Source organism: Cantharellus anzutake (assembly GCF_015039405.1).
Source record: "Cantharellus anzutake strain C23 chromosome Unknown EI90scaffold_34, whole genome shotgun sequence".
Classification (NCBI taxonomy): domain Eukaryota; kingdom Fungi; phylum Basidiomycota; class Agaricomycetes; order Cantharellales; family Hydnaceae; genus Cantharellus; species Cantharellus anzutake.
The window spans coordinates 560,400-587,070 of record NW_024066984.1 but is presented as its reverse complement, the minus strand read 5'-3'; the positions used below and the strand labels follow the sequence as shown (position 1 = coordinate 587,070).

General features: G+C 50.3%; 3 protein-coding genes across 3 annotated transcripts; all 3 read left to right on the top strand.

Moving 5' to 3' along the window:
• Positions 1–880: 880 nt before the first annotated feature.
• EI90DRAFT_3017570 (uncharacterized protein) lies at positions 881–1,769 on the top strand (the record flags this gene model as incomplete). Its single annotated transcript, XM_039057121.1, has 4 exons — positions 881–1,031; positions 1,146–1,321; positions 1,398–1,470; positions 1,600–1,769. The coding sequence occupies 4 exons, from the start codon at positions 881–883 to the stop codon at positions 1,767–1,769; spliced, it is 570 nt and encodes a 189-aa protein (XP_038914452.1).
• Positions 1,770–3,021: 1,252 nt separating this feature from the next.
• Positions 3,022–6,493, top strand: EI90DRAFT_3017569 (uncharacterized protein; the record flags this gene model as incomplete). Its single annotated transcript, XM_039057120.1, has 10 exons — positions 3,022–3,087; positions 3,138–3,489; positions 3,540–3,862; positions 3,947–4,177; positions 4,227–4,307; positions 4,360–4,548; positions 4,608–4,708; positions 4,732–4,774; positions 4,866–5,101; positions 5,737–6,493. 10 exons carry the CDS (start codon positions 3,022–3,024, stop codon positions 6,491–6,493), a joined length of 2,379 nt encoding a protein of 792 aa, XP_038914451.1.
• Positions 6,494–7,799: 1,306 nt separating this feature from the next.
• EI90DRAFT_2887084 (uncharacterized protein) lies at positions 7,800–8,208 on the top strand (the record flags this gene model as incomplete). Its single annotated transcript, XM_039053968.1, has 2 exons — positions 7,800–7,899; positions 7,955–8,208. Coding segments are annotated over 2 exons (354 nt in total), but the record flags the coding sequence as incomplete, so codon positions are not given.
• Between the last annotated feature and the right edge of the window lie 18,463 nt (positions 8,209–26,671).

The following is a 26,671-nucleotide window of genomic DNA, read 5'->3' as shown; positions in this document are numbered from 1 at the left end:
AGACACTGGTCCGGGGTCGGCACCGAAGGTCACCGTTAGCGGGCCGCTATAGGCCGCGATGGCTGTGATGCCACGAACAAGGCCCAAGGGTAGGGCATTTGGCCTCAGCGACTCTAAAGGAGCGCTGTGCCCCCTAGCTGTCTCTTGGCCCTCATTTCAGACTTACTGGGGTTGCCTTGTTGGGGTCAGGACTTAGGGGTCATGGTCAAATCGATATTAGAGCTAAAGTACTATAATGTAGTATACAGGATATATATAGGAGGAAGGAATGAATGGAAGCGGACCCAGGCCGAAGGCCGAAGGGTCCGGAAGCAAACAAGAATAAGGAGCGGGGTTGGCCGCATAGCGGCTGGCAATGACCAAGGGTCAAAACAAACAATAACAGATAAATAAAGGAAGGAGTGTAGGGCCGCAATAGTGGCGATGGTATTGTAGCGGCGCTGGACTTGGAGTTGGGCCGGAGTCGGGCACGGGAATGGTAGCGTCCCTGTAGGGGCCAAGTGGGCGGGGTAGAGGAGTCGCACTGGGCACAGTGCTGGAGGTGGACTCAGGGTGGGAAGGTTGGTGTGGCTGTGGGGAAGTCAGCCAGGTGCAGGGGAGCCTAGGGGCAAGCAGGGGAGTGAGCAGGGAGTCCTCATGGAGGATAGGGCTGAGGTTGGGGCTTGCACTCACGCTCGCATAGCGGGAATGGGCTTGGGCAGCATCGGGATGGGCCGGGAACAGGCTGGAATGCACAGCCATGACACAAGGTCTGCAAGTTGGAACGAGCCTTGTGTTGCTTCCAGCTCCTCCAAAGTGCTTTTCCGCCACACAGGAGTGTTTTGAGGGTTGTGTGGCCATGATGAAGGCCGTTCAACAGTACATGATGTGCCATTGGGTCATGCCTTCGCTGCATCTGGATAGCAAGGGTGAAAACTGTATGGGCCTTCGGGAGTCAGAGCCAGGGATGGTGCTGTGTGTGGCGTGTTACAAGGACAAGAAAGGCAAGCTGGATGACTATGATTTTGATCTCCGCTGGGGTAAACCTTTCGGTGAGTCTCTCCCTTCCTCTCTCCCTCTGTGTTCCCTCTGACGTGGCCCATCTAGAATTGAGGGCAGCAGTGGATGATAGCGATGAGCCCATGGTGATAGATGGAGGTTCGCAGACATCGATGCAACTGCATGGATCTTGGACACCTTCTTCCACCGATTGATTGGCTGGCACTTCAAAGAGTGGGCCTTCAGCCTTGGAGATCAACGCTTCGCTCCAGCTGTCCAAATCCAACGCTTCTTCTGCCGTCCCCATTCAAGTGGAAAAATGTCTCTGGGAACTCAAGGGCAGGTGCTTACTGTGTTGGTTGCACGGTACACACTGCTCACACCTCACATCATGCTGTCTTGGCACCACCACATGACAGGGATGGCAACAATATCAGGAGGGATATCACGAGTGGAAGTGGAAGCGTGGCCTATTTTGCACCAAGGGGGACGGTAAGGACATTGAGGGGTATTGTTGGAAATGCCTCCTCAACATGGACTCTAGTTTGGTGCACACTTGTCCAATGAAGGACAGGTGCAAATTTCCTGATATGATTCCTGAAATGGCCTGGATGGTCCTAGGCTCGGAGGCGCTCCATAAGGGTCTGGCCAACTACATTGGTGATCCCAAGGTAGAAACCATATGTGGGTACGAATCATGGCTGTTGGGGAGATGGGAGGGCAATAAGAAATGGTGTAACAGTTCCACTCTGCTTGTACTCTTCTTTTACCGATGTTGCTCATCAAAATAGTAATGTGCCCTTGTGTCAGGTGGTGAGATACCTAGCTCTCCTGCATGTATGCGCTTTGGTGCTTTTCTTTCGTGCGAGGACATTGCCACTCAATGACGCTGGGTATTATAAGCATCTCCCAATAATAGCTTAGACAACATATCATTAAAGATGTCACATGGGTCCATGTGTGTGCTCTCAGGTGTATTGTGATACCTAACTTCCTCCTCGCATACTGGTGGGAAGTTTCTGAGCGAGCAGCTCACCCAGAAACCATCACAGCCACAGCTGTGGGAACCTTCTGGGCGAGCTGCTCACCCAGAACCTTCCCACGGGGGAGTACCTATTATGGGGGGTCAGCCGGAGCTCCAACAACTTCCAGACGCCCTCCCCCAGGGTTGTCACTGAGACTGAACCTGACATGTACATGTAGGGAAAAGGAGGACTCACATAACCTAACATGGTATTCTCTTGAGTTGTTTTCTCTATATAAATTTTTATCATCTTTTGGTACATACTCTCTGTCTTGCTTGCATTCTGTTGGACGCTTCGATGTTCTTCACTGCACATCAATCTGCCTTCCACTTGTATCGTTTTTGTTCCCAGTTCAATTTACATCCATAACTGGTCCTTGGCATCTGTTTCTTTTTTCGCATTCTTCCAGTAATCTTGCCTACTTTCCTTGGTCGCTCAACATTGCTCAACGAGGCCTCTGATGTTTGTGCCACACTAACTTTGTTGCTGCTTGCCTGCCTGTCGTGCACAAATCGGTCTTGGCCATCACAGGGCCTGTTGCTATTTCGAACTTTCTCCCACGCCTATCACCGCCTGGATCCCTGATATGGTTGGAATTTCAAATCGTCTGTGGTTTTGGTCGCAAAGGTAGGCAAAGTACAAGGTACATGGCTGTTGGCTGACTTTTCTAGGTGAACCCAAACACCGATATCATGCTCATAAGCCCAAACCAGCCAGATATAGGGGATCGTTTGTTTGTTTGTGTTTGGTTGTTCAATTGTTTTTGCTTCCTTGTTGCGTTGCTACCCTCCCATCATCATTCTCTCATGCTTGGCTTACGGTATGGGTTGGTGTTGCCATGTAGATCTCGCTTCCATAGAATAAGCCGGAGCTGCTCAATACAAACCCAAACTTCCATTCTCAGGAACAGTTGATTTTGGCTGCCGTCTTCACTCAGATGCATGTCCAGTGTAACCGAGCTGTCAGTGCCTCTGGAAATGCTTAAATACTGCCATCAATCCATGAGGATCCTCCAATAATGGCAAGAAATATGTGGACCGAGTTCAGCGACTACCGAGATTGGATGTACAAGGGCTCTGCCATCGTAAGTGAAGTAGTTATGCTTCCCATGCACATTCACTCATACACACCTAGGTTCCTCTCCGTCAACTGGTCGATCTGGAAGGCAACTGCCAAGTAGATGAAGAGTTTGTCGCCAGGTACCATGAGACTTGGGGGGGCAGCATCGACCCCTTGATGCACGAGATGATGGGGTTGCTTCCTGATGACGATGGGTTGGACCTCCAAAGTTTTCCTGCAGACATCCAGGTACAGGTCGTCCATGGCCAGCACCGAAAGAGGGTGCTGGAAATGCATATAAGGACTCTGCTGCAGCAAGAGCATGAACTTGCACATCCTGATGAGGAAGTGTCCTCACAGGAATTCCCGATAGAGGCAGTGTATGTGCATCCCTGCGCATTTTGGAAGGTGAAGCTCTATGGGCAATGTGAGAAGATCCTCCTTTCTGTCTCATCATGTCGTTGATTTCATCATCAGCTCTTCGAAAGAACCATGAAGTCATGTTCCGTGTTTGGCTGGCCAAAGATAACAAGATGGAGGACAAGGTGCCGAACAAGTGGCACTACATGTTTTCGGTCATGCATGGGGTGATCAAGTCAAAGAATCCAGCACTGGCTACGATGGAACTGGGTTCAGCCTGGAGGGCGGTGGAGGAGAAGGAGATGTTGCCGTTGCAGGATGTATGGAGATCGAGTGAGCTGGCAGAGGCCATTGGGGACCTCCTCACGATCCCATGCTGGAGGGAATGCGAAAAAGTGCCATCTAGCATGGAAAGGTGGACTCATTGTGGGATGCATCAGGTGAGCGACATGCAGTTTCGTCATCTTTTTGTCTGACACCTCAGAAAGCTCTATGCACAGCTGATAAGAACTCACATCACGCAGCTGAGTGCCCTGGTGCAACCACGGGGGGTAACATCAGTGACTGTGTTGGACCTTGCCCTTTCGTGGTCCATCAACTTCCAGCACCCTCCTAGGTGGACCACTGTGTTGAACGACAAACCCAATGCGATATACAGCCAAGGGGTGATCTCGGAGGCGAAGAGGGTTCCAGATGGATACAGGAATGCCCTTCAGGACTGCAAGTTGAACACTTGGGGATTCCTCCCTGATGATGTGAGCTTTTTTTTTCCCCATTCCTTTCTTTTCTTGACGTCTCTCCAAGTTCCTACATCCAGCCTATCTCCAGGCGAACAACTCGCGAGTTAATTTGGAGATGTCCAAGATACAAAGGACCTTCATTCTCGTAAGTCTTTCTGTCCTTGTTTGGTGTTGTTCATTGAAGCCCTACATATCAGTTGGTCTACATCGTCTTTGGGGAGAAGCAGGCCAAGAAGATGATGAGTCGGATGAAAGGGCATGGTGGAAGAAGGAAGCAAGAGGATGTGGATGCATTCCATTTCACTCAAGATAACGAGGAGCTCTTTTGGGACACTGTGCTCCCAAAACTATGCGTGGCTAAGGGTCATAACACCGATGGCATAAGAGTACTCTTGCTGTCTTCTTGTCCTTTTTTTTTTTTCTTTTTTCTCATGATGCCGTTCAGTTACTGGAAGAGATCTTCCTATCTCACCTGATCCGTCAAGGCACAGTGGATGCCACGTTCAAGAAACAGGATGTGGACGAGACGAGTGACAACTTGGACAGGTTTGATGTCGTTCGGATCACAGACATGGTCAGGAGAAACGAAGGGTGGTGGGCCTTGCTGAGACGGTTCGCTGGATGGGAAGATAAAGCCTATCATTTCATCTCTGGGGTAGTCATCGAAGCGGCTTCCCCAGACCGCTTCCAGGAACTTTGACAGGTGTCAGAGGCAGTCGTGGAGCAGCTGGATGGTGCGGTGGACAAGTACTACGACAGTATCTACCACCTTGGACAGCTGAGTTCGCACTGTGACGAGGTGGAAAAGTCTAGGGAGATGGTGCAATGCAAGCAGGTCAAGCTGGATCGGGAGGAGAGGGAGCTGGATCACCAGCTTCACAGTATAGTGGAGGATGTGCTTCAAGAGGACTCTACAGCTATGAATTGGGCAAAGGCCAGGTACGACGAGCTTCCCCCAATCCCACCCCCCAACAACATTGGGGACACACAGGGTTATGGATTGGAGCAGATGATGGCGTCTCCTTTGTGTCAGGGTCATGCGTGCTCGCAGTGAAGGATGCCCCAGGAACCTAATTGATATCAAAGCTGGGGGACATGCCCATCCCAGCACACGGTCATATATACACAGTAGAGGCGGTAACTAGTCAACTAGCTAATAACCGGTAGTATTGGATCAAGAATGATAGAAGATCATGTGGCGTCATAACCGACAGCTGCAGATCAGATCAGATTGGAGATGAAGAAGAAGAAAAGAAGTAGAAGCTGAGGGAGATATGGGTCATGTGGCAATGTGCTACTTACGCTAGCGACCCGAAGGCGTGCCCTGACACTTTGCCACCTGTTATAGCTTCGTCGTTGGATACTACATCTTCCCCCCCTTCCCATAATTCTGGCCATGATGATTCTCTCCCTTCCTTGGTGCCCCACAGTGACGTCGACCTATTCCTGGATGACCTTCAGTTCCAAATGCAAATAATGTTTGAAAAGGATTTGCCCAGCTATGATTGCTGGAACAAGGCCCACTGAATGAAGGATTTCCTCTTCCGGATGGTGCAGGATCCCTTGATATCTAGTGCCATCATGGATGGCAAAGTCACTGCCAAGGACATGATGAGCTTGGCCAGCATCCCCCCACCAGCACAACCCATGTCGTCATCATCATCACTGCAAACAACCCCTGAACAATCCTCAAGGAAGAGAAGATGGTCATCGTCTGCTTGTCCAACCTCGAAGAAACTCAGAAGGGCCTCTGACCAAATCGATGACAGGGCAGTCGTGCTGAGACCCGATCGCTGGCATCAAGTGGCAAGTCAAGCGTGGGTGGGAACCCCTCCTTTGACCATAGGCCCACTGCACCGTGATCACCAGACTCAAGGTACTGCTCCAGTGGGAACACAGCAGGATGACTGCGATGAGGATGCAACAGAGGATCCATCCTTGGATGAGCCAGATGCTGCTGGATCCATGCTGGAGGAGTTACCTGATGCTGCTCTTCCTCCCTTGGATGCATGCCAGGAGGATACACGTATGGTAGACGATCTGTACTCTCAATGCCCGCTGAAAGAGCTGCTCTCTGATGGGTGGAAGTGGGATGCTGATTCGATGCCAGAAGACCTGTGGATGGGACAGGATGGACCGAGTGGGGGTGTGACGGTAGTAGAATCACAGGGTGTTGAATATGAACAGCAAACATCGCAACACTCTCAAGTGCCTGGTACTAGCAGCAACCACACTTCCCAGTTGGACCATCTGCTGGGGACCCCTGATCACACGATGCTGAATCGTTACATAGGATATCAATATTGGAGCCAGGGATGGCAGAATGAATAGTTGTGTATTTATTCCTTTGTTGTCAGGGCCTGAGCATGGAATGCTATTGAAAAAAAAAACCGCATTGCTGTCTGACGCAATGGTGTGTGACAGCGTCCCACCAAGGAAGACACACCTTCCCAAGTGCCGGTTGGGTATCTGTCAGGAATGCATATCCAGAGTGTCCATAACGGTTGCATGAAATCACCTGGGCTCATAAGGTTGGAGGGGTGGGAAGTTAGCTTCAGCAACTCGGGTGGAGTGCTGTGCTCGTTCTTACACTGGTGCCCCAATTTCGGATGGGAGCCTTACAACAAGAGGTAGAGACGAGGGGGGAATGCTAGTTGATATATGAACTGAGGTGCATCCAGTGTAACCTACACAAGTTATAAGTACAACTAACTAAATAGGACTGGAGTGGGCGGATCAAGAGACAATATGAAGAATAAACAAATGGTTAATATTAGCAATCAGGATCAACGCTTTTGATCTTGTCTTAACAGCCACTTAAACCCACCCCAAACTCACTCCCAACATCCTCTGGATTAGGCCCAGTTTAGTTCCTGAGTTTAGCAATCTAGCCAACCATGAAACCCCCTAATGAACGGCTTGTGTGCATGCCAGATGAGACACAACAGAATAGCGTGGCAACAGTCCCGGCCAATGCCAGAACCTCTTGAAATTGAAGATGGGAAGCCAGTAATTAACAGGCAGGAGACCGGGGATGGAGGGTAACACGAAAAACAAGGACAATGAGGAACAGGAGGAACAAGAGCAGAAGTTACAAAGAACAAGGAAACAACTGAAGATAACGAAACCTAGAAAAAACCTGAATAAGCAATCAGGATCCCACCTGCCGAGAGTAACCGAAGGTCACAACACCTCCCCCTCAGCGAGACCGAAAAAGCTTACCGGAAGCAAGGAAGAGTAATAAAACTTGGACGAAAACACAGCTTGCAGGCCAAAGGAATGAGACTAAGGAAGAAAAAAGGGAAAAGCAGAGGACGAGGTGAAAGTGGGCCAGAGCCCTGTAGTATAGGCGGACAAAGAACACGCACAGAATTTGTCTGGAGAAATCGATCCAGGAATGCAGCGGCAATAAACCTGAATCGGCATGACTGCAACCTTGGAAGGCACAGTATGTGTAAGGCCAACAGCAGGTACAGTGCATAAGATGTAGCATCACCGGGGAATGTGCCAAGCGAATTCAGACCGACCACACACAAGTCTATCTCGTACCTCCATTAAATAACAACAAAAAAAACCTCTTGGAGGTGCCATAGAGACTCTTTGGGACCGACTATCTAAGCAGGAGGAGAGTGGTCAGCCCTATGAAAGCAAGGAGGATTGGGAACTTTGTTATTGGTTGAGCATGGAGGGTGTTTCACAAGGAGGGATTAATTGCTTCCGAAAGCTTAAATGGGTGCGTGAGCCTAACATTCCAGATAAATGATCGCTACCAGCTGTGTGATTAGGTGACAGACCATCTGCATCCACCAAGTTGGAAGGATGCAGCTTCAATGTACAATTGGGTGAAGATGATGCCAGGCCCACCTTCATGGAGGTCCAATACAATAATCCTCAAAGAAGCGCCCAATGAGCCACAAACACTCTACTGGCATGATCCCATGGAATGCGTGCACTTCCTATTCCAGAATCCAGACTTTGATGGGGGTATTGCCTATGCGCCCTCATGGGTGTATTGTTTGGATGGAACACGGGTTTATTCAGAGATGACGATGGCAAACAAGTGGCACTTTCAGCAAGTAACTCACATCATTCCAGTTAGAGTCCTCAAGCTCACAGTGATGTTTAGTGATTTATTCATGGCAAGATGGATGCCATACATTTCAGGTATCATCGGTGGCATGGTGGAAATCTACATGGATGACTGTCAAGCTACTCACTACATTCCTGGTTTGCATTGGGGTGATCAAGATGTCAGAGTCAACGTCCTTGGTAAACTTGAAGCTAATATCTCAAAAGGAAAGTTTAGCTTGGGTTTAGTGCTTGTAGACTTGGGGACACAGCTTTGCAGGAAGTACTGCTAGCTTGACCCAGTGTCAGTTGTAGGTTGAGTTAGTTGGGACCGGGGCCTCAGTGAGTCCAAACCCCCAGGTGCCCTTGCAATGGGTGGAAGGGTGGATGGTCCGATGATGATAATAGTCAGTGGCACTAGGGCGGGTTGGCGGAGTTGTGACAGCTCTTTGCCAACTTTCCGTAACTGGCACCCCCCATGGGAAGATTCTGGGCAAGCTGCTCACCCAGAATCTTCCCATGGTTGTGGCTGTGATGGTTTCTGGGCAAGTCGCTCGCCCAGAACTTTCCCACAGGTCTGCGTGTTCACAAATGCATGGATGCGCTTTCCTTTCACTGTCAACCACGGCTGTAGCAACTGTACATTCATATTTCACTTCCTCAGAGTGCATGATAGTGTAGCAGTTATTACTATTCTACAATGTGAGAGTGTTGGAACAGCAGGTGCCATTGAGAGGCTCTCAACATGTTACAATGCTTGGGTAGTTTCCAACAAGGACCATTTGGGGGCTCCTCAAAATACTCATCCTAGGCGTCAGGAAAGCCTGGGAACTGTACAGTTCTCAGCTCTTTGCAGACTTCCCATAACAGGCATCCCCCATGGGAAGGTTCTGGGTGAGCTGCTCACCCAGAAAGTTCCCATGGGTCCATGTGCATGTGGGGTCAAGGGCCATACCTTGACATAATGGTTATGTGGGGTGCCATGTACTGCATGCAGCAAGAGCAGGGAATACAGTGTCTGTGAGAATAAAAGCAAGTGGACATCGTCACTTGCCTGCTGTGAGAAAAAGAGCAGGTGAACATCTTCACTTGCTAGCCATGAGAAAAAAAGCAAGTGAACATCTTCACTTGCTGCATGAGAAAAAAAGCAAGTGGACATCTCCACTTGCTAGCCATGAGAAAAAAGCAAGTGAACATCTTCACTTGCTAGCCGTGAGAAAAAAAGCAAGTGGACATCTTCACTTGCTTAAATCCTCCTATGCACCTGCCTTTTCCATTCAATCCTACTATGACTGTAGTAGAGACACTAAGATGGCACCAACATCCTACTATGCACTGGCCTTTTCCATTCAATCCTACTATGACAATAGTGATCTTCACTTGCTAGCCATGAGAAAAAAAGCAAGTGAACATCTTCACTTGCTGCTGTGAGAAAAAAGCAAGTGGATATCTTCACTTGCTTGCCGTGAGAAAAAAGCAAGTGGACACTGTCACTTGCTAGCTGTCAGGGCACAGCCCCTGACCCCACACACCCTCAGGTACCCTTCCCCCATTTTCTCCTATTTTTCCCTTCACTGTTCCACAATCCCGCATGCATGCAGACCGTGGGAACTTTCTGGGCAAGCAGCTCGCCCAGAATCTTCCCATGGGGGGGTGCCAATTATGGAAAGTCGGCAAAGAGCCGAAAACTGTATAGTTCCCGGCTCCCATTTGTAGCAGCTTCACAGGAGGTTGAGAAGGTTACCCTTCATTTCCTGTGAAGGCTGGGGCTAGCCCCCTCATTGAGTTTGAAGATCTCAGACTGGGACTAGATACCCCAGTGACTAGGAGGATCCCCCTGGGTCTGTCATGGAACGAGGGCCGGGCCCTGACACTAGCTGTGAGAGAAAAAGCAAGTAAACATCGTCACTTGCTAGCCATGAGAAAAAAAGCAAGGGAACATCTTCACTTGCTTGCCGTGAGAAAAAAGCAAGTGGACATCCTCACTTGCTAGTGGTGAGAAAAAAATCCTACTATGATGGTAGTCTGTCATATCCATACAATCCTGACCTCCGCTCCGGGCTCCCGGAACTCCGAACTCCGACTTCCGGAGCCCTACTTCCCTTCCGTCACCTTCTCCTTGCCGACTCCCAAGAGGTCATCCCACCTCCGGCTCGGACACCACCTTCGGTCCGACTCTGGAACATTCCGGGTCCAACCCCAACCTCGACACCTTCCAGACGAGTACGCAAAACCTATGCTCCCGGCTCTGGACCTCCGCTCCGGAATCCCGTTCGCGTCTCTGTCTCTGGAACCTCCGGTCTTAGCTCCGACCTCGGACTTTGACCCCACCTCCACTTATACCCATTGTATTGGTTAGCTCATTCCATTTAATCATGTTTGCCAATATTCCGGAGTTTAACTTCCGAGTTTGGACTTTCCGGACTTATGTCGGACCTTGCAACTATTGCATTGTCCTATCCCTCATTCCTATTTGGGCTGCTGCTTCCTTTCTATTCAGTCAGCTAGCCATTCCCCACTCCCAACCTCCTTCCTTCCTCCTTGGGCCTTGGCCCTTCATTCCTCCTTTGAGAAACACCATTGAGTCAAACCCTTGACCCTCGGTGTTGTTCCTCTTCCCATCTCCCTTTGTCTCCTTTTGTCCTACCCTCGCTCCTTTTGATTCCGGACCTCTCCTTATATACAATGTACATAGTAACTTGTAACCTCAGTCCGAAATCGACATGAATTCCCCCAAGAGACTTTCCCTCTGCTAGATCCGAAATTAGGGACCCCTAGGACAACCAGCAATGGCACAGTGCTCCGCCTGAGTTGCTGAGGCCAAGGTCCTTCCATGATAAGTCTCCGATTCCACTCCGGAGTCGTCCGAATCCCTGCATTCTAACATAGTCGAGCCACTTGACTTTCAGAACCAATTCAGTCCTTTCCATTCAATCCTACTATGCTGTGGGATAAAATCAATTCAGATCATAGTAGACCTACTATGATGGTAGTAGATCCCTTGGACTTGCTGAACAAGAAATGGTCAGTGTTAGAACTGGGCAAGGGTGGACGATTCCGGAGGGGAACCGGAGACTTATGTTAGACACTGGTCTGGGGTCGGCACCGAGGGTCGCCGTTGCGGGCCACTATAGGCTGCGATGGCTGTGATGCCACACACAAGGCCCGAGGGTAGGGCATTTGGCCTCAGCAACTCTAAAGGAGCGCTGTGCCCCCTAGCTGTCTCTTGGCCCTCATTTCAGACTTACTGGGGTTGCCTTGTTGGGGTCAGGACTTAGAGGTCGTTGTTAGAATGCGCGGATTCGGACGACTCCGGAATGGAATCGGAGACTTAGCATGGAAGGACCTTGGCCTCAGCGACTCAGGTGGAGCGCTGTGCCATTGCTGGTTGTCCTAGGGGTCCCTAATTTCGGATCTAGCAGAGGGAAAGTCTCTTGGGGGGGAATTCCAGTTGATTTCGGACTGAGGTTACAAGTTACTAGGTACATTGTATATAAGGAGGGGTCCGGAATCAAAAGGGACAAGGGTAGGACAAAAGGAGACAAAGGGAGATGGAAAGAGGAGCAACACCGAGGGTCAAGTGTTTGACTCAATGGTGTTTCCCAAAGGAGGAATGAAGGGCCAAGGCCCAAGAAGGAAGGAAGGAGGATGGGAGTCGGGAATGGCTAGCTGACTGAATAGAAAGGAAGCAGCAGCCCAAATAGGAATGAGGGAGAATAGCGGAATTGAAATGGACAATGCAATAGTTGCAAGGTCCGGAGTAAGTCCGGAAAGTCCAAACTCGGAGGTTAAACTCCGGAATATTGGCAAAGGTAATTAAATGGAATGAGCTAACCAATACAATGGGTATAAGCGGAGGTGGGGTCAAAGTCCGAGGTCGGAGCTAAGACCGGAGGTTCCGGAGACGAGACGTGAACGGGATACCGGAGTGGAGGTCCGGAGTCAGGAGCATAGGTTTTGCGTACTCGTCTGGAAGGTGTCGAGGTTGGGGTCGGACCCGGAATGTTCCGGAGTCGGACCGAAGGTGGTGTCCTAGCCGGAGGTGGGATGTCTTGGGAGTCGGCAAGGAGAAAGTGATGGGAGGGAAGTAGGGCTCCGGAAGTCGAGTATCATACAGGATATATATAGGGAGAAAGAATGAATGGAAGCGGACCCGGGCCGAAGGCTGAAGGGTCCGGAAGCAACCGTGAATAAGGAGCGGGGTTGGCTGCATAGCGGCTGGCAATGACCGAGGGTCAAAACAAACAATAACAGATAAATAAAGGAAGGAGCGTAGGGCTGCGATAGCGGTGATGGTATCAAAGCGGCGCTGGACTCAGAGTTGGGCCGGAGTCGGGCGTGGGAATGGTAGCGGCCCTGTAGGGGCCAAGTGGGCAGGGTAGAGGAGTCATGCTGGGCACGGTGCTGGAGGCGGACTCGGGGCGGGAAGGTTGGTGTGGCTGTGGGGGAGTCGGCCAGGTGCAGGGGAGCCTAGGGGCAAGCAGGGGAGTGAGCAGGGAGTCCTCAGGGAGGATAGGGCTGAGGTCAGGGCTCATGTAGCGGGAATGGGCTCAGGCGGCATCGGGACGGGTGGCTAACGGGCCGGAATGCACAGCCATGACAACTTAGCAAGGAGGGACCTTGGCCTCAGTGACTCAAGTGGAGCGCTGTGCCATTGTTGTTTGTCCATTTGGTCCTTAATTTCATAGGCGGCGAGCAGGAAGTCTCTAGGGGGCATTTCAGGTCGATTTTAGACTAAGGGCCTAAAATGAGTATGTACAGGCGCCGGTATATAATGGAGAGGGCAAAAGCACAAGGGAAACAAAAGGGGTCCGAATCGGAATGAAGGCATCTGAACGGGAACAAAGGGATGACAGAAGCGGAGTGGTACCGAAGGTCATAGGGCAGATCCTGTGGTACATCCGAAAGGAGATAGGGAGGGCAAAGCCCAGAGGGGCAGGAGGATGAGGTGAAGTGGGGATGATGACTAACTGGCTAGAATGGGAAGAAGCAGCAGTCCAAATAGGGATGAGGGGAAAACGCAAAAGATACATTACAAGCGGCGAAAGTGCTGAAGATGATCCGTGGAGCTCGGAGGTTACGGAGGTAGAGTGACAGAAGGGTGGAGGTGTTGTGAGGAGGAAGAGGAGGAGTGAGAGGAGGAGGGTGGCGTGAGTGGTGTTCGGTCCGAGGTGAGTATCGGAGCGGACAAGGATAAGGTAGGAGAAGGATGGAAGGGTGGAGGTGGCATGAGGGGTGAGAGGAGGAGTGGTGTCAGGTCCGAAGGTGAATATCGGAACGGATGGCAGTAGGGTAGGACTCCGGAGGTGACGAAGATGGGGGTCTGGGAGTCGGTTTGGGATCAGGTAAGTATGGATATGACAGTCAGGGGAGAACGACATGGAATCGTTCTGGCAGTGGTTCACAGAACTACTGGGATTCCTCGCCTCATGAGGATGCAAAGGCCCCCAATTAGACGAAATCCATCTGGACTGCTTGATTCGCGGATTAGGGGGACCCACGTTCGACCTCGGAATAAGACTCTGAGACGAAACTCTCCTCAGAGGAGATGAGGGTATGTTCCTTGAAGTTCTCAACATATTGATGAGAACATTCATTAAAGCCTCTGCCACGTTGAACACGACAAAGAAGTACCACAATGTTAAATATGAAGCAGAAAAAGGCCTAAAACAGTTCTACTTAGAACTGTCTAAAGCAGTGTCCCAGATGGTGACACCGCCAGACCAGGCATCCTTCAATGCCAGGTCCCTAAACTACATTCCCCTCGAATGGAAGAGGGAAATGATTGCTCATGACAGAATCAGAGTGGACTTCTCCTCAAATGAGGAGATGTTGAAAGCAATATCTCATGTGGACGAGATTATTGACAGACTGAAGATGTCTTCAGCCTACCAATCGGGATATTATACCTGAACAACCACCACAGCAACCACAAGCCGTGGTAGAGCTCTCCCATCAGGAAAGAAGGCTGAAGAGCCGAAATCCAGATGGAAAGAGGATACATCCTCGAAAAACTCGAGGAAAACTGACCAAAAGTCAGTTCCAATTTGTGGCAAATGCAGCAAAATAGGGCAAACAAAAGATTGCCCAAAACACAATGCAACTGTTAGAACTTGCGGATTCGGATGACTCCGGAGTGGAATCGGAGACTTAGTGTGGAAGGACCTCGGCCTCAGCGACTCAGGTGGAGCGCTGTGCCATTGCTGGTTGTCCTAGGGGTCCCTAATTTCGGATCTAGCAGAGGGAAAGTCTCTTGGGGGGAATTCAGGTCGATTTTGGACTGAGGTTACAAGTTACTATGTACATTGTATATAAGGAGGGGTCCAGAATCAAAAGGAGTGAGGGTACTCCGGAAGGAGACAAAGGGAGCTGAAAGGAGGGGCAACACCGAGGGTCAAGGGTTTGACTCAATGGTGTTTCCCAAAGGAGGAGTGAAGGGCCAAGGCCCAAGGAGGAAGGAGGGAGGATGGGAGTGGGGAATGGCCAGCTGACTGAATAGAAAGAAAGCAGCAGCCCAAATAGGAATGAGGGAGTATAGCGGAACTGAATGGAGCAATGCAATAGTTGCAAGGTCCGACATAAGTCCGGAAAGTCCGAACTCGGAAGTTAAACTCCGGAATATTGGCAAATGTAATTAAATGGAATGAGCTAACCAATACAATGGGTATAAGCGGAGGTGGGGTCAAAGTCCGAGGTCAGAGCTAAGACTGGAGGTTCCGGAGACGGAGACGCAAACGGGATTCCGGAGTGGAGGTCCGGAGTTGGGAGCATAGGTGTTGCGTGCTCATCTGGAAGGTGTCGAGGATGAGGTCGGACCCGGAATGTTCCGGAGTCGGACTGAAGGTGGTGTTGGAGCTGGAGGTGGGATAACCTCTTGGAAGTCGGCAAGGAGGAGGTGGCAGAAGGGAAGTAGGACTCTGGAAGTCAGGTTTGGAGTTCCAGGAGCCCGGAGCAGAGGTCGGGATTGTACGGATGTGACAGCAACGAGTGATGAAAAACCAAGGCACATAGCTGCCATGGAGATCACGAATGCATCAGAGGAAGAGTTGGAAGACTCTATCAGATGAAAAACCAGAGAACAACTCTGGTAACTCCGGAGCATCAAGCTTCAAAGTAGAGGACCCATACGAAGGACCTCAATACTCACCCAACTCAGAGGGTGAGGAAGTCAATGTCAGGACCATGAGGATGGGCCCAATGTCAGTCATCGATCATGACAACATAAATTATAAAATCAAACTGGCTGTAGCGTGCCAGTTAGAAAACACGGCAGATGAGAAAGTCGCCGAAGCCTTGGTGGAAGCACCAAGAAAAGACGCCTTGGGGAAATACACCAAAGTACCCAAGGAAAACAAGGAGAAAGGGAAGAAGGACCAAAAGTCCATCGAAATTCCACATCTCAAAAGATGCAGGACAATACCCTGCAAACAGACCGCTCTCAACAAAGAGAATGCTGACAGCTCATATAAAAATAGCAGGCATAAAAGCCTACATGCTATTTGACAGTGGACCCAAAATGGATGCTATATTGCTGGACTTCGTCTCACGGTCCATATCCCAATTCTCCAATTGGAGAACCCTGTCGTCCTTCAAATGGGGATGAAGAACACTACTTCGATGTGATTAACATCGATAGATATGGCACCATATTTGGCACCCCCTGGTTAAACAAAAACCAGGTAAGTTTAGACTTCCGGTCCCACAAAGTGAGAACAGTGAACAAGGGCAACATAGATACCCTTGGAGTCAGTGAAGACTGTGTGATGAGATCACACGGATGGAAAACTCGAGCAAGAGCTCGAGAACAACAAAAAAGAAGCCCCCCTGACAGGGAGGCGGGATTAAAACACACCTCAGGGTAATCGAAAGAAAGTACCCTGAAGGTTGGCCCAATCCTAGTCCAGTGTCATATCCGTACATACCCGAACCCGAACCGACTCCCAGACCCCCATCTTCACCACCTCCGGAGTCCTACCCTACTGCCGTCCGTTCTGATATTCACCTTCGGACCTGACACCACTCCTCCTCTCACCCCTCATGCCACCGCCACCCCTCCATCCTTCTCCTACCCTTCTCTGTCCACTCCGATACTCACCTCGCGCTGAACACCACTCCTCTTGCCACCCTCCTCCTCTACTCCTCCTCTACTCCTCCTCTTACTCCTCCTCTTACTCCTCCTCTTACTCCTCACGACACCTCCCCCCTTCCGTCACTCTCCTACCCTTCTCCTGTCCGCTCCAATACTCACCTTCGGACCTGACACCTTTCCTCTCCTCCACCCCTCACCCCGCTCCTCTCTCCTCTCTCTTCCCTCTGACCCTCTTCCACCGAACCTCTGCCAAGTTACGACCTTCCGCTGCTGCCCTGTACCCTGTACTCGGGCATCACTTGTACCTTTGCTCCGAGATTCTGTCATAGTCCCGACCTCGGACTTTGACTCCACCTCGGCCTAAGTCCATTGCATTGGTGACCTCATACTACATAAACACCATTGCCAATATTCCTCGGACTTCCAACCCCGCCTCTGTAAGCTCTGTAACCTCCAAGCTCCATGGATCATCCTCAGCACTTTCACTGCTTGTAATGTATCTTTTGCATTTTCCCCTCATCCCTATTTGGACTGCTGCTTCTTCCCATTCTAGCCAGTTAGTCATCATCCCCACTTCACCTCATCCTCCTGCCCCTCTGGGCTTCGCCCTCCCTATCTCCTTTCGGATGTACCACAGGTTCTGACCTATGACCTTCGGTACCGCTCCGCTTTCGTCTTCCCTTTGTCCTGTTTGGATGCCTTTGTTCCGATTCAGACCCTCCTTGTTTTCCTCATGCTTTTGCCCCCTCCATTATATACCGGCACTTGTACATACTCGTTTTAGGCCCTTAGTCTAAAATCGACCTGAAATGCCCCCTAGAGACTTCCTGCTCACCGCCTCTGAAATTAAGGACCAAATGGACAAACAGCAATGGCACAGCACTCCGCTTGAGTCGCTGAGGCCAAGGTCCCTCCTTGCTAAGTCTCTGGTTCCCCTCCAGAATCATCCGCCCTCGCCCAGTTCTAACATCCGGAAGGACTAGAACTTCCAGATGTACCACGTCTGGAAGGTCTCTCCATGAACAACCCCGAGTTTGAAATACTCAGGGAGTGGTGGAGAGAGAAATTTGAAACTGTAATGGCGCCAGCACCATTGGAAATGCCTCCCTTGAGGGAGGTGAACCATCGAATCCCATTAAAGGATCCAAACAAGAAATTTTGGGAAAACACCCTGAGATGTCCTGCAGCACTGTGTCAGGGCATACACCCTGACCGAGCCCATACCTGCATCCACACCCGCACTCGCACCCGCACCTGTGCCCACACCCAGCTGTTGCACTTCCTGCACGCACCCTGTGCCAGACGCTCAGTGCAACCGGATGGCCCAGACCTCGGGTTTCGGGTCTCATGTGACTTCCGGATATCTCCAGAAGTTTTCAATCTATTGTGGCCACTGTGGGAAGACGAGAAGTTAACTTCCTTCTCATCTCTGACCCACAGTAGGTTGTGCCCTGGATAGGGCTGGTTACACCAGAGATTGTTGTCAGGGCACACCCACCCAACCCAGCTCCACCCGCCCTCACCCGGTATCCCACCTATCTCCATTTCCCCACCCTCCATCACTGTCCTCCATTTCTTATCCTTCTTTCCTTTTGTTCTCTATTCTATTTCTATCTACACGGACGACCTTTCCCCATTCTATGTATCATTGACCCACCCATGACGCATGCATGACACACCCAGCCCCAGATGACCTGGATGGCTTCACGGTGCAACCCAGCACCTGCACATGCAGCACACACCCTTGGGATCTCCCACGGGGACACCTGGGTGACTGCGGCTGTATGCAGGGTGACATGGCAACCTCATGTGACCCAAGCTGCATGTACATAAATGTACCTGGAGTGGGAACTAAAGAAGTAACCTTCTTCTCACTATTCCCACTTCAGGTAAGTAGCTTAGTTTTCCCCTTTTAATAATAACCCACTATTCCCACTTCAGTCTGAGTGGCCAGGGACCATTGTCCGCATCGGGCCCGTCAGTACGCATGCCTGCTCCACACCCCGCAAGGGCCTCATTGCCAGGCATCACATCCGGGCCCCGATCCCGGATGCATCCCTGACAATTGTGGACCATAGGGGAGGGTCGTGGGGACCCGGGAGTCATCCCCTGACACACTGCAGGAAGCACTAGCGACCAAAATAGATCGCTATGTAAAAGCAGGATGGTGGTATCCTGTGAACAGCGAGCGAGCATGCCTGCTACTGTGTATCTGCAAAGCAGATGGATCTTTGCACACAGTAATAGATGCGAGGAATCATAACTCAAACATGATCCTCAACATCACACCAATGCCAGACATGCGACTGATCCAAGAATCAGTTGCCAGAGCACCATACTGATCTAAGATCGATATGTCAGATGCGTATGAACAAATACGTGTGGATCCAGATGACTGTCATATCCATACAATCCCGACCTCCGCTCCGGGCTCCCGGAACTCCGAAACCGACTCCAGAGCCCTACTTCCCTTCTGTCACCTTCTCCTTGGCGACTCCCAAGAGGTTATCCCACCTCCGGCTCCAACACCACCTTCGGTCCGACTCCGGAACATTCCGGGTCCGACCCCAACCTCGAAACCTTCCAGACGAGTACGCAAAACCTATGCTCCCGACTCCGGACCTCCGCTCCGGTATCCCGTTCACGTCTCGTCTCCGGAACTTCCGGTCTTAGCTCCGACCTCGGACTTTGACCCCACCTCCGCTTATACCCATTGTATTGGTTAGCTCATTTCATTTAATTACGTTTGCCAATATTCCGGAGTTTAACCTCTGAGTTCGGACTTTCCGGACTTACTCTGGACCTTGCAACTATTGCATAGTCCATTTCAATTCCGCTATTCTCCCTCATTCCTATTTGGGCTGCTGCTTCCTTCTATTCAGTCAGCTAGCCATTCCCCACTCTCAACCTCCTTCCTTCCTCCTTGGGCCTTGGCCCTTCACTCCTCCTTTGGGAAACACCATTGAGTCAAACCCTTGACCCTCGGTGTCATTCCTCTTTCCAGCTCCCTTTGTCTCCTTTCGGAGTACCCTCGCTCCTTTTGATTCCGGACCCCTCCTTATATACAATGTACATAGTAACTTGTAACCTCAGTCCGAAATTGACCTGAATTCCCCCCAAGAGACTTTCCCTCTGCTAGATCCGAAATTAGGGACCCCCAGGACAACTGTTAGAATGGGGCGGAAACGGACGACTCCGGAGTGGAATCGGAGACTTAGCGTGGAGGGACCTTGGCCTCAGCGACTCAAGCGGAGCGCTGTGCCATTGCTGTTTGTCCATTTGGTCCTTAATTTCACAGTAGGTGAGCAGGAAGTCTCTAGGGGGCATTTCAGGTCGATTTCGGACTGAAACCAAGATGAGTATGTACAAGCGCCGATATATATAATGGAAGGGGCAAAAGCACAAGGGGAAACAAAGGGTGACCGAATCGGAACGAAGATGTCCGAACGGGAACAAAGGGTAGAGGGAGCGGAGCGGTACCGAAGGTCATAGGGCAAGACCTGTGATATGTCCGAAAGGAGGTAGGGAGGGCGAGGCCCAGAGGGGCAGGAGGATGAGGGGAAGTGGGGATGATGACCAACTGGCTAGAATAGAAAGAAGCAGTAGTCCAAATAGGGATGAAGGGAAAACGCGAGAAATACATTACAGGTGGCGAGAGTGCCGAAGGCGGTCCGCGAAGCTCGGGGGTTGCGGAGCTTACGGAGGTTATGGAGGCGGGGTTGGAAGTCCGAGGAATATTGGCAATGGTGTTGATGTAGTATGAGGTCACCAATGCAATGGACTAAGGCCGAGGTGGAGTCAAAGTCCGAGGTAGGGACTATGACGGAGGCTCGGTGTAAGGTACGAGCGGTGTCCGAGTGCGAAGTACGGAACAGCGGTGGAAGGTCGTAACTTGGCGGAAGGGTGGCGGAGGAGTAACGGAGGGAGGAGAGAGGGGACAGGTAAGGGGAGAAGGGGTGGCGGAAAGGAGAGTAGTCAGGTCCAAAGGTGAGTATCGGAGCGGACGGGGGAAGCGTAGGGGGATAATGGGAGGGTGGAGGTGTTGTGAAGGGGGAGCGGAGTAGTAGGAGGGTGGCGAGTGGGGCGATGTTCGGTCCGGGATGAGTATCGGAGCGGACGGAGATAGGGTCGGAGAGGTAAGGGGGAGGTGTGTTTGCCAGGACCGAAGGTGAGTATCGGAACGGCAACGGTAGGTTATGACTCCGGAGGTGAAGAGGGTGGAGGTCCGGAAGTCGGGTCGGGGTCGGGTATGCATGGATATGACAACAACCAGCAATGGCACAGCGCTGTAAGCGTGCTAGGGATGTAGCCCAGCAGCAAACAAGAAAAGAAAAAAGGGGGCAAAGGAAATCTTACTACCGGTATGGCCGCACACGGTCCCGGTGCAAGTGCACGATACTAATAAATTCTTTTAAAACTCAGAACTCACCCTGGTCCTTCTTGGACAGTCATCAGGGAGTCAGACTAAGCTCTTTAATCGTATGGGAGGGTCGCTCAACACCACAGTCTTTGTAGCACAGATGAGGGGTCCAACAACTGTAAGTACAATGCAAACTGGGTGTATATATAGAAAAAAAAGAGAAATCAGAACAAAAAACAAGTAAAATAGCCGATGGATGGTGGCGATGGAAACAGGAAGAATGTTGAGAGCTCGGCTAAGAAACAATAAGGCAAAAAAAATGTCCACAAGGTAACAATAAGATCAATAATTGAGGCCCATAAGGTCAATATCAACCATCAATCTCGCTTCTCCACCGCATATCCGTCATCCTAACTCCCGTCCCGTCCTTCCATCCTCTCCTCCTGATCCGTCGCTGTCCTTCAAGCTCAAAATCGTGTGAATTGGTGGAGAATTGGTGGAGATATGGGGGAAATGGTGGATATCCGTGAATTTTGGGGAAGTGGCAATATGAGTCTTGAGAAAAAAAGCATGGAAAAAATTGGAAAAAATGGGGAAATGTGCCGTGGGCATTGTGAATGTGTCGGAGGCTTGAGGGTGCTCGTTGCAGCCTCGAAAAACGTGGTTCTGGCCTTGTTTGTGTGGTACTTGCTGTGCCCTCCTACAGTGCTCCACCTGAGTCACTGAGGCTGAGGTCCTTCCACGCTAAGTCTCCAATTCCGCTCCAGAGTCGACCAAATCTGCCTATTCTAACAATGACATCCATAGGATGACATTCTCTACACCCCACAGGACATACAACTCAAACATGATGCAGCAAGGAGACTGCAACACTTCCTGTACTTTCCAGCATGCATTGACCTGGGAACTACAAGGAGAAGTAGGCAGACGCCTACACGTCTGGTTCGACGATATATTCACCAGCACAAGCTTGGTGGAGAACCACAATAAAGCATTATTGTGGTTGTTTACTTGCCTCAAGGGGGCGAAGTTCTACATAAGCCGGAAAAAATTCCAGCCATTTGCTCCAATCCTAGACATTCTAGGAAACTGCATAGACGAAAAAGGCATCCACACTCAAGCAGATAAAATGGAAAAAATCCGCAACTGGTGAGAGCCAGTAGACCACACAGGAGTCCTAAGATTCCTGGGAATGGTAGAATACCTATCAATATTCATGCCAAACGTCAGTGGCTACACAGGGCCACTGGAAACAATCTGCTCAAACAAGCAGACATTCAGGTGGACACCACTCCACCAGAAATGTTTTGACGAGATCAAACATCTCGCATGCAGGGCTCCGATCCTGAAGTCCATCCAGTGGAATCCACCGGAAAGTCTCTCGGAAGAAGAGAGGAGTAAACTCCATGTCTGGGTCATAACAGACACATGCCCAGCGGGCATGGGCACACTAATTGGACAAGGCGAAAAGTGGCAGACTTGCCACCCAGCCGCATTCATGTCCAAAAAGTTCACCAACACACAATGTAGGTACTTTGCCTACCAGCTCAAGGGACTGGGCATCCTCGAGGCACTCATGAGATGGCAAGACGATCTCATGGGAGGCCGTGAATTCACAGTAATCATGGACCACAAAGCTTTGGAATATTTCAAAGCGAAAAACCACAACTCAGGTAGACACCTGAGATGGCAAGCCTTCTTTGCAAGCTTTAATTGCGAAATAAAATACATGGAAGGCCACAAGAACAAAGTGGCAGATGCACTTTCATGGTACTACAACTCGTCAACTGATGAGGATCTGCATTTCGACAATGTAACAGATCTATTGCCTAGACTCGAGACAGAGAGAAGGGGGAGGGTGGTAGTGTGCACGGGTGTGGTTCGTGGGGCTGGGTTTTGGTCTGTGGGTGCTACTGAGTCTGCAAAAACCTCAAACAAACACTCACCTACATCTCTCTTGGACGTCAAGGCTGAGTATTATGATGTGAGGGGTCTTAGACGTGAGCAACTAGCGGCGTTAGGGTCGTGGATGGCGTCTTTGCCACTTGGATGCAACTTCTGCTTGTCCCTTCACGGGTCTATTCAGTACTAACTTGTTATGTACAAGCTATTATCTAGTTTATATGAGTTGGAAATGGAATGAATGGAGTGGGGGGATGTAAACGGGCCGTTAGGCAACCGTAAATGATAAATATCCAATTGGGAACAAAGAATCAATAAAAGAAATATGAATGAATGGGGAAAATGTGACAACGGGTCCGAAATGGGAATTGTGAAGGTTAACTCCGCAACACTTCGCCGCAGCGCCCGCCTATCCTCCCGTCAGCAACCTCCTCGTCTCCAGTTTTCCAACGAGCCCTCATTCATCCCAATTGGTGCAGTACTTCTTGAGATGTGGCCATTGACAGGTGCTGTCAAGACCACGTAAGGCTATACACCATGCTGAGCCATCCGAATATGGGGTTGCCATTCTGGGAAGTGCTCCGGGGGTAAAGGAGGAAGGTATAGCATCACCAACGGGTAGAAAAATGGCTGGGTTGTATGTGTGGTTATGGAGATCTGGAGAGGGGGTGAAATTGGCGGTGTGGTTGGGCGTGGGAATTTGGTTTGGGGCTGTCGGAAATGATGGGGAAAATAAGGAAAAATATGGAGTGAGTGTATGGAGTGTTGGATAGTGATAGAATGAGTATCAGGAGCGTCAGCGGATATGTAGTGCATGTTGGTGACCAAATTCTGCAGAATCTGACTTTTTGCGGTACATGGAGTTGTCCCCACAACAACGACTATGTGTTGGCAGATATCCATCTGGATAAAAATGCAGAAGATATTATCCCCGACAGAATCGAGGAATACAAAGAACTGCTGCTAAGCAGTACCCTGAGTAAAAACTCAGAGAAAAAGAGACTTGCAGCAATACATGCAAGAAATACCCTAGAGGAAGCTCTAGGGGGGAGCGCCCAAAACCTGGAAGAAATCATAATTCCAGAAGAGAACCTTCGAAAACAATTCAAAGAAAAAGACCTCATTGAGGCAATAAAATCTGGATACTCGCAAAGCCAGATCCACTGGGAAATCCTAGAGGACCCAGGGAATTTCAAAAACTTCTCCATAAAAGACGGACTGATAACCCGACTTGGAGAAGGAGGAACGACCCAAATAGTAGTCCCGAAAGGGAACTACGAAAGGAAGTCCATTCGAGGAATAATCCTCAAAAACATCCACGAAACACTTGGACACTTAGGATCCAAGAAAACAGTGGAAACCCTCTGTTGATACTTCTGGTGGAAGTCGATGAGGAAGGACACCCACAAGTTCTGCAGGTCTTGTGGAACTTGTCAAACAACAAAGAAAAGCACCAGGAGAAATCCCAGACTGCTTCACCACTCCCGGCCCTGGAAACACCGTGGTTGTCAATAGCCATGGACTTCACAGGTCCATTCCCAACAGGCTTGGGATATGATTACCTCTGGGTAATCATCTGCAGGTTGACACCCAACGTCCACCTAATTCCAATAAAAACAACAACAAACGCATTAGAACTAGCATTCGTATTCCTTCACGAAGTTGTAAGACTTCATGGTCTACCACACTCGATCATATCAGATCGAGACTCAAAACTCACGTCAAAATTTTGGCATGAACTACACCGAATACTCGGTGTGCAGTTGAAATTCACAACTGCATTCCACCCACAAGGCGATGGCCAAGCAGAAAGAATGATACAAAAAGTAGTACAGATATGTACCACACGCAATGGTCAGACCAGATCAATGCAACTGGGCAGCGAAGCTGTCAATGGCAGAATTCGCAATCAATGCGAGCTTGAACACATCGACAGGATTTGCCCCATTTGAATTAATCGATGGCCACATGCCAAAGATGTGCCTGCAGGAGTAAACAACTTTGCCCAAAAGGTGAAGGAAAACCTTATGGCAGCACACGATGCGATAATACACAATTGCGCCGCTCAAACAATCCAAGCGAATAAGAAAAGACGCTGTCACGACTGACAAATCCTGGGGCTCCATCAGCGGTGAATCAATGCTGATAGGTGAATCTGCTGACCTGAAACCCGATCCAACCAGCCCTCAATCCGATGTCTGGCCCCCTGCCCTATCAAGTGAGACTTTGCCAACAATCAGACCCTAGACCCTGCTGGCATTCCGACTTCACTTCCAGTTCCCGAGCCTTTGGGCTCCCAGCATCCAGTCCCTCTGGTTCCTCCTAGGCCTATAGCACAACTCAGTCTCACATCCCTGCCTCCACATCCTCCGCAAATTCGCATCTTCCATATTCTGCACATCTTCCACATCCGGACCTCTGCCCACCTCTGCACCCTCTGCACCCTTGCCACTCCTGGTTGACCTCCACACCCTGTAGTCAGGTCAACACTCCCCTCCATACCTTTGCTGGCCATCATGCTGTCCTCATTTGTGACAGCACTGATGGACCACCCTCTGTTGCGGACTTATCAGCACCGTGCTGATTCCCACATCCCATTTTGCGGATTTGTGTCAGTGCCACGTGCCGACCCCGCTTGTCCTTTGGCCTTTTGCCACTCAGCAGTATTCATTCATTCCTTGCCGAGTGCCTATTATGTTCACCCCTTTCATTTGCTTAACTTGCCAATATTGGCACTTGATCCGTGTGCTATTGCACTTTCCTATTCATTCATTTAATCTGTCAATATTGGTACTTGATCCACTTTGACTTCATTCATTCCTTGGGTGTGTCGTGAGCATGCTGTGGGTGGGTCAATGGTACATTGATACAAGGAAAGGTCGTCCATGTAGAATAAAGAGAAAATAAAGAGAAAGTGAAATAAATAAAGAGAAAGTGAAATAAATGAAGAGGAAGTGAAATGGAGAAAGAAAGAAAGAGGAAGGAGGGAGGAGGTAGGAGAAGGCTGGGTGGCGGGGTACCGGGTGAAGTGGGGCCGGGTGGGGCCGGGTCAGGGGTGTGTGCCCTGACATTCTAATCTCAACTAAAATGTTACCCAAGTCCATCTGAGTGAATCCTGACCCCTTTCTACAAGATACCTCAGACACATGAAATACAAGGACTAACTGAGATGTAACAGAGGCACAGCACTCCCTCTGAGTCGCTGAGGCCACATCCTTCTTAGAGCCTCTTGTACCACCCAGCAGAACCGGGCTTCCTGGAGAAGCTTCAGTTCACTACCGGAGCTCTCGGATCCCCTCTAGTTGAGCCCCGCCTGCATTTGGACTCATGCATTTTCCCCCTATGATCCGGGTTTTTGACAGCAACTTGAGGACGTAGTTTGACATTGTAAGCGGGCTAGGGATCTAACCCAGCAAGCAAACAGGAAAGGATGGGGACTGGATTGGTATCCAACAGGTCTGTCATATCCGTGCAATCCCGACCTCCGCTCCGGGCTCCCGGAACTCCGAACCTGACTTCCAGAGTCCTACTTCCCTTCTGCCACCTCCTCCTTGCCAACTTCCAAGAGGTTATCCCACCTCCGGCTCCAACACCACCTTCAGTCTGACTCCGGAACATTCCGGGTCCGACCTCATCCTCAACACCTTCCAGACAAGCACGCAACACCTATGCTCCCGACTCCGGAATCCCGTTCGTGTCTCTGTCTCCGGAACCTCCGGTCTTAGCTCCGACCTCGGACTTTGTCCCCACCTCCGCTTATACCCATTGTATTGGTTAGCTCATTCCATTTAATTATGTTTGCCAATATCCCGGAGTTTAACTTCCGAGTTCGGACTTTCCGGACTTACATCAGACCTTGCAACTATTGCATTGCTCCATTCAATTCCGCTATTCTCCCTCATTCCTATTTGGGCTGCTGCTTCCTTTCTATTCAGTCAGCTGGCCATTCCCCACTCCCATCCTCCTTCCTTCCTCCTTGGGCCTTGGCCCTTCACTCCTCCCTTGGGAAACACCATTGAGTCAAACCCTTGACCCTCGGTGTTGTTCCTCTTTCCAGCTCCCTTGTCTCCTTTCAGAGTACCCTTGCTCC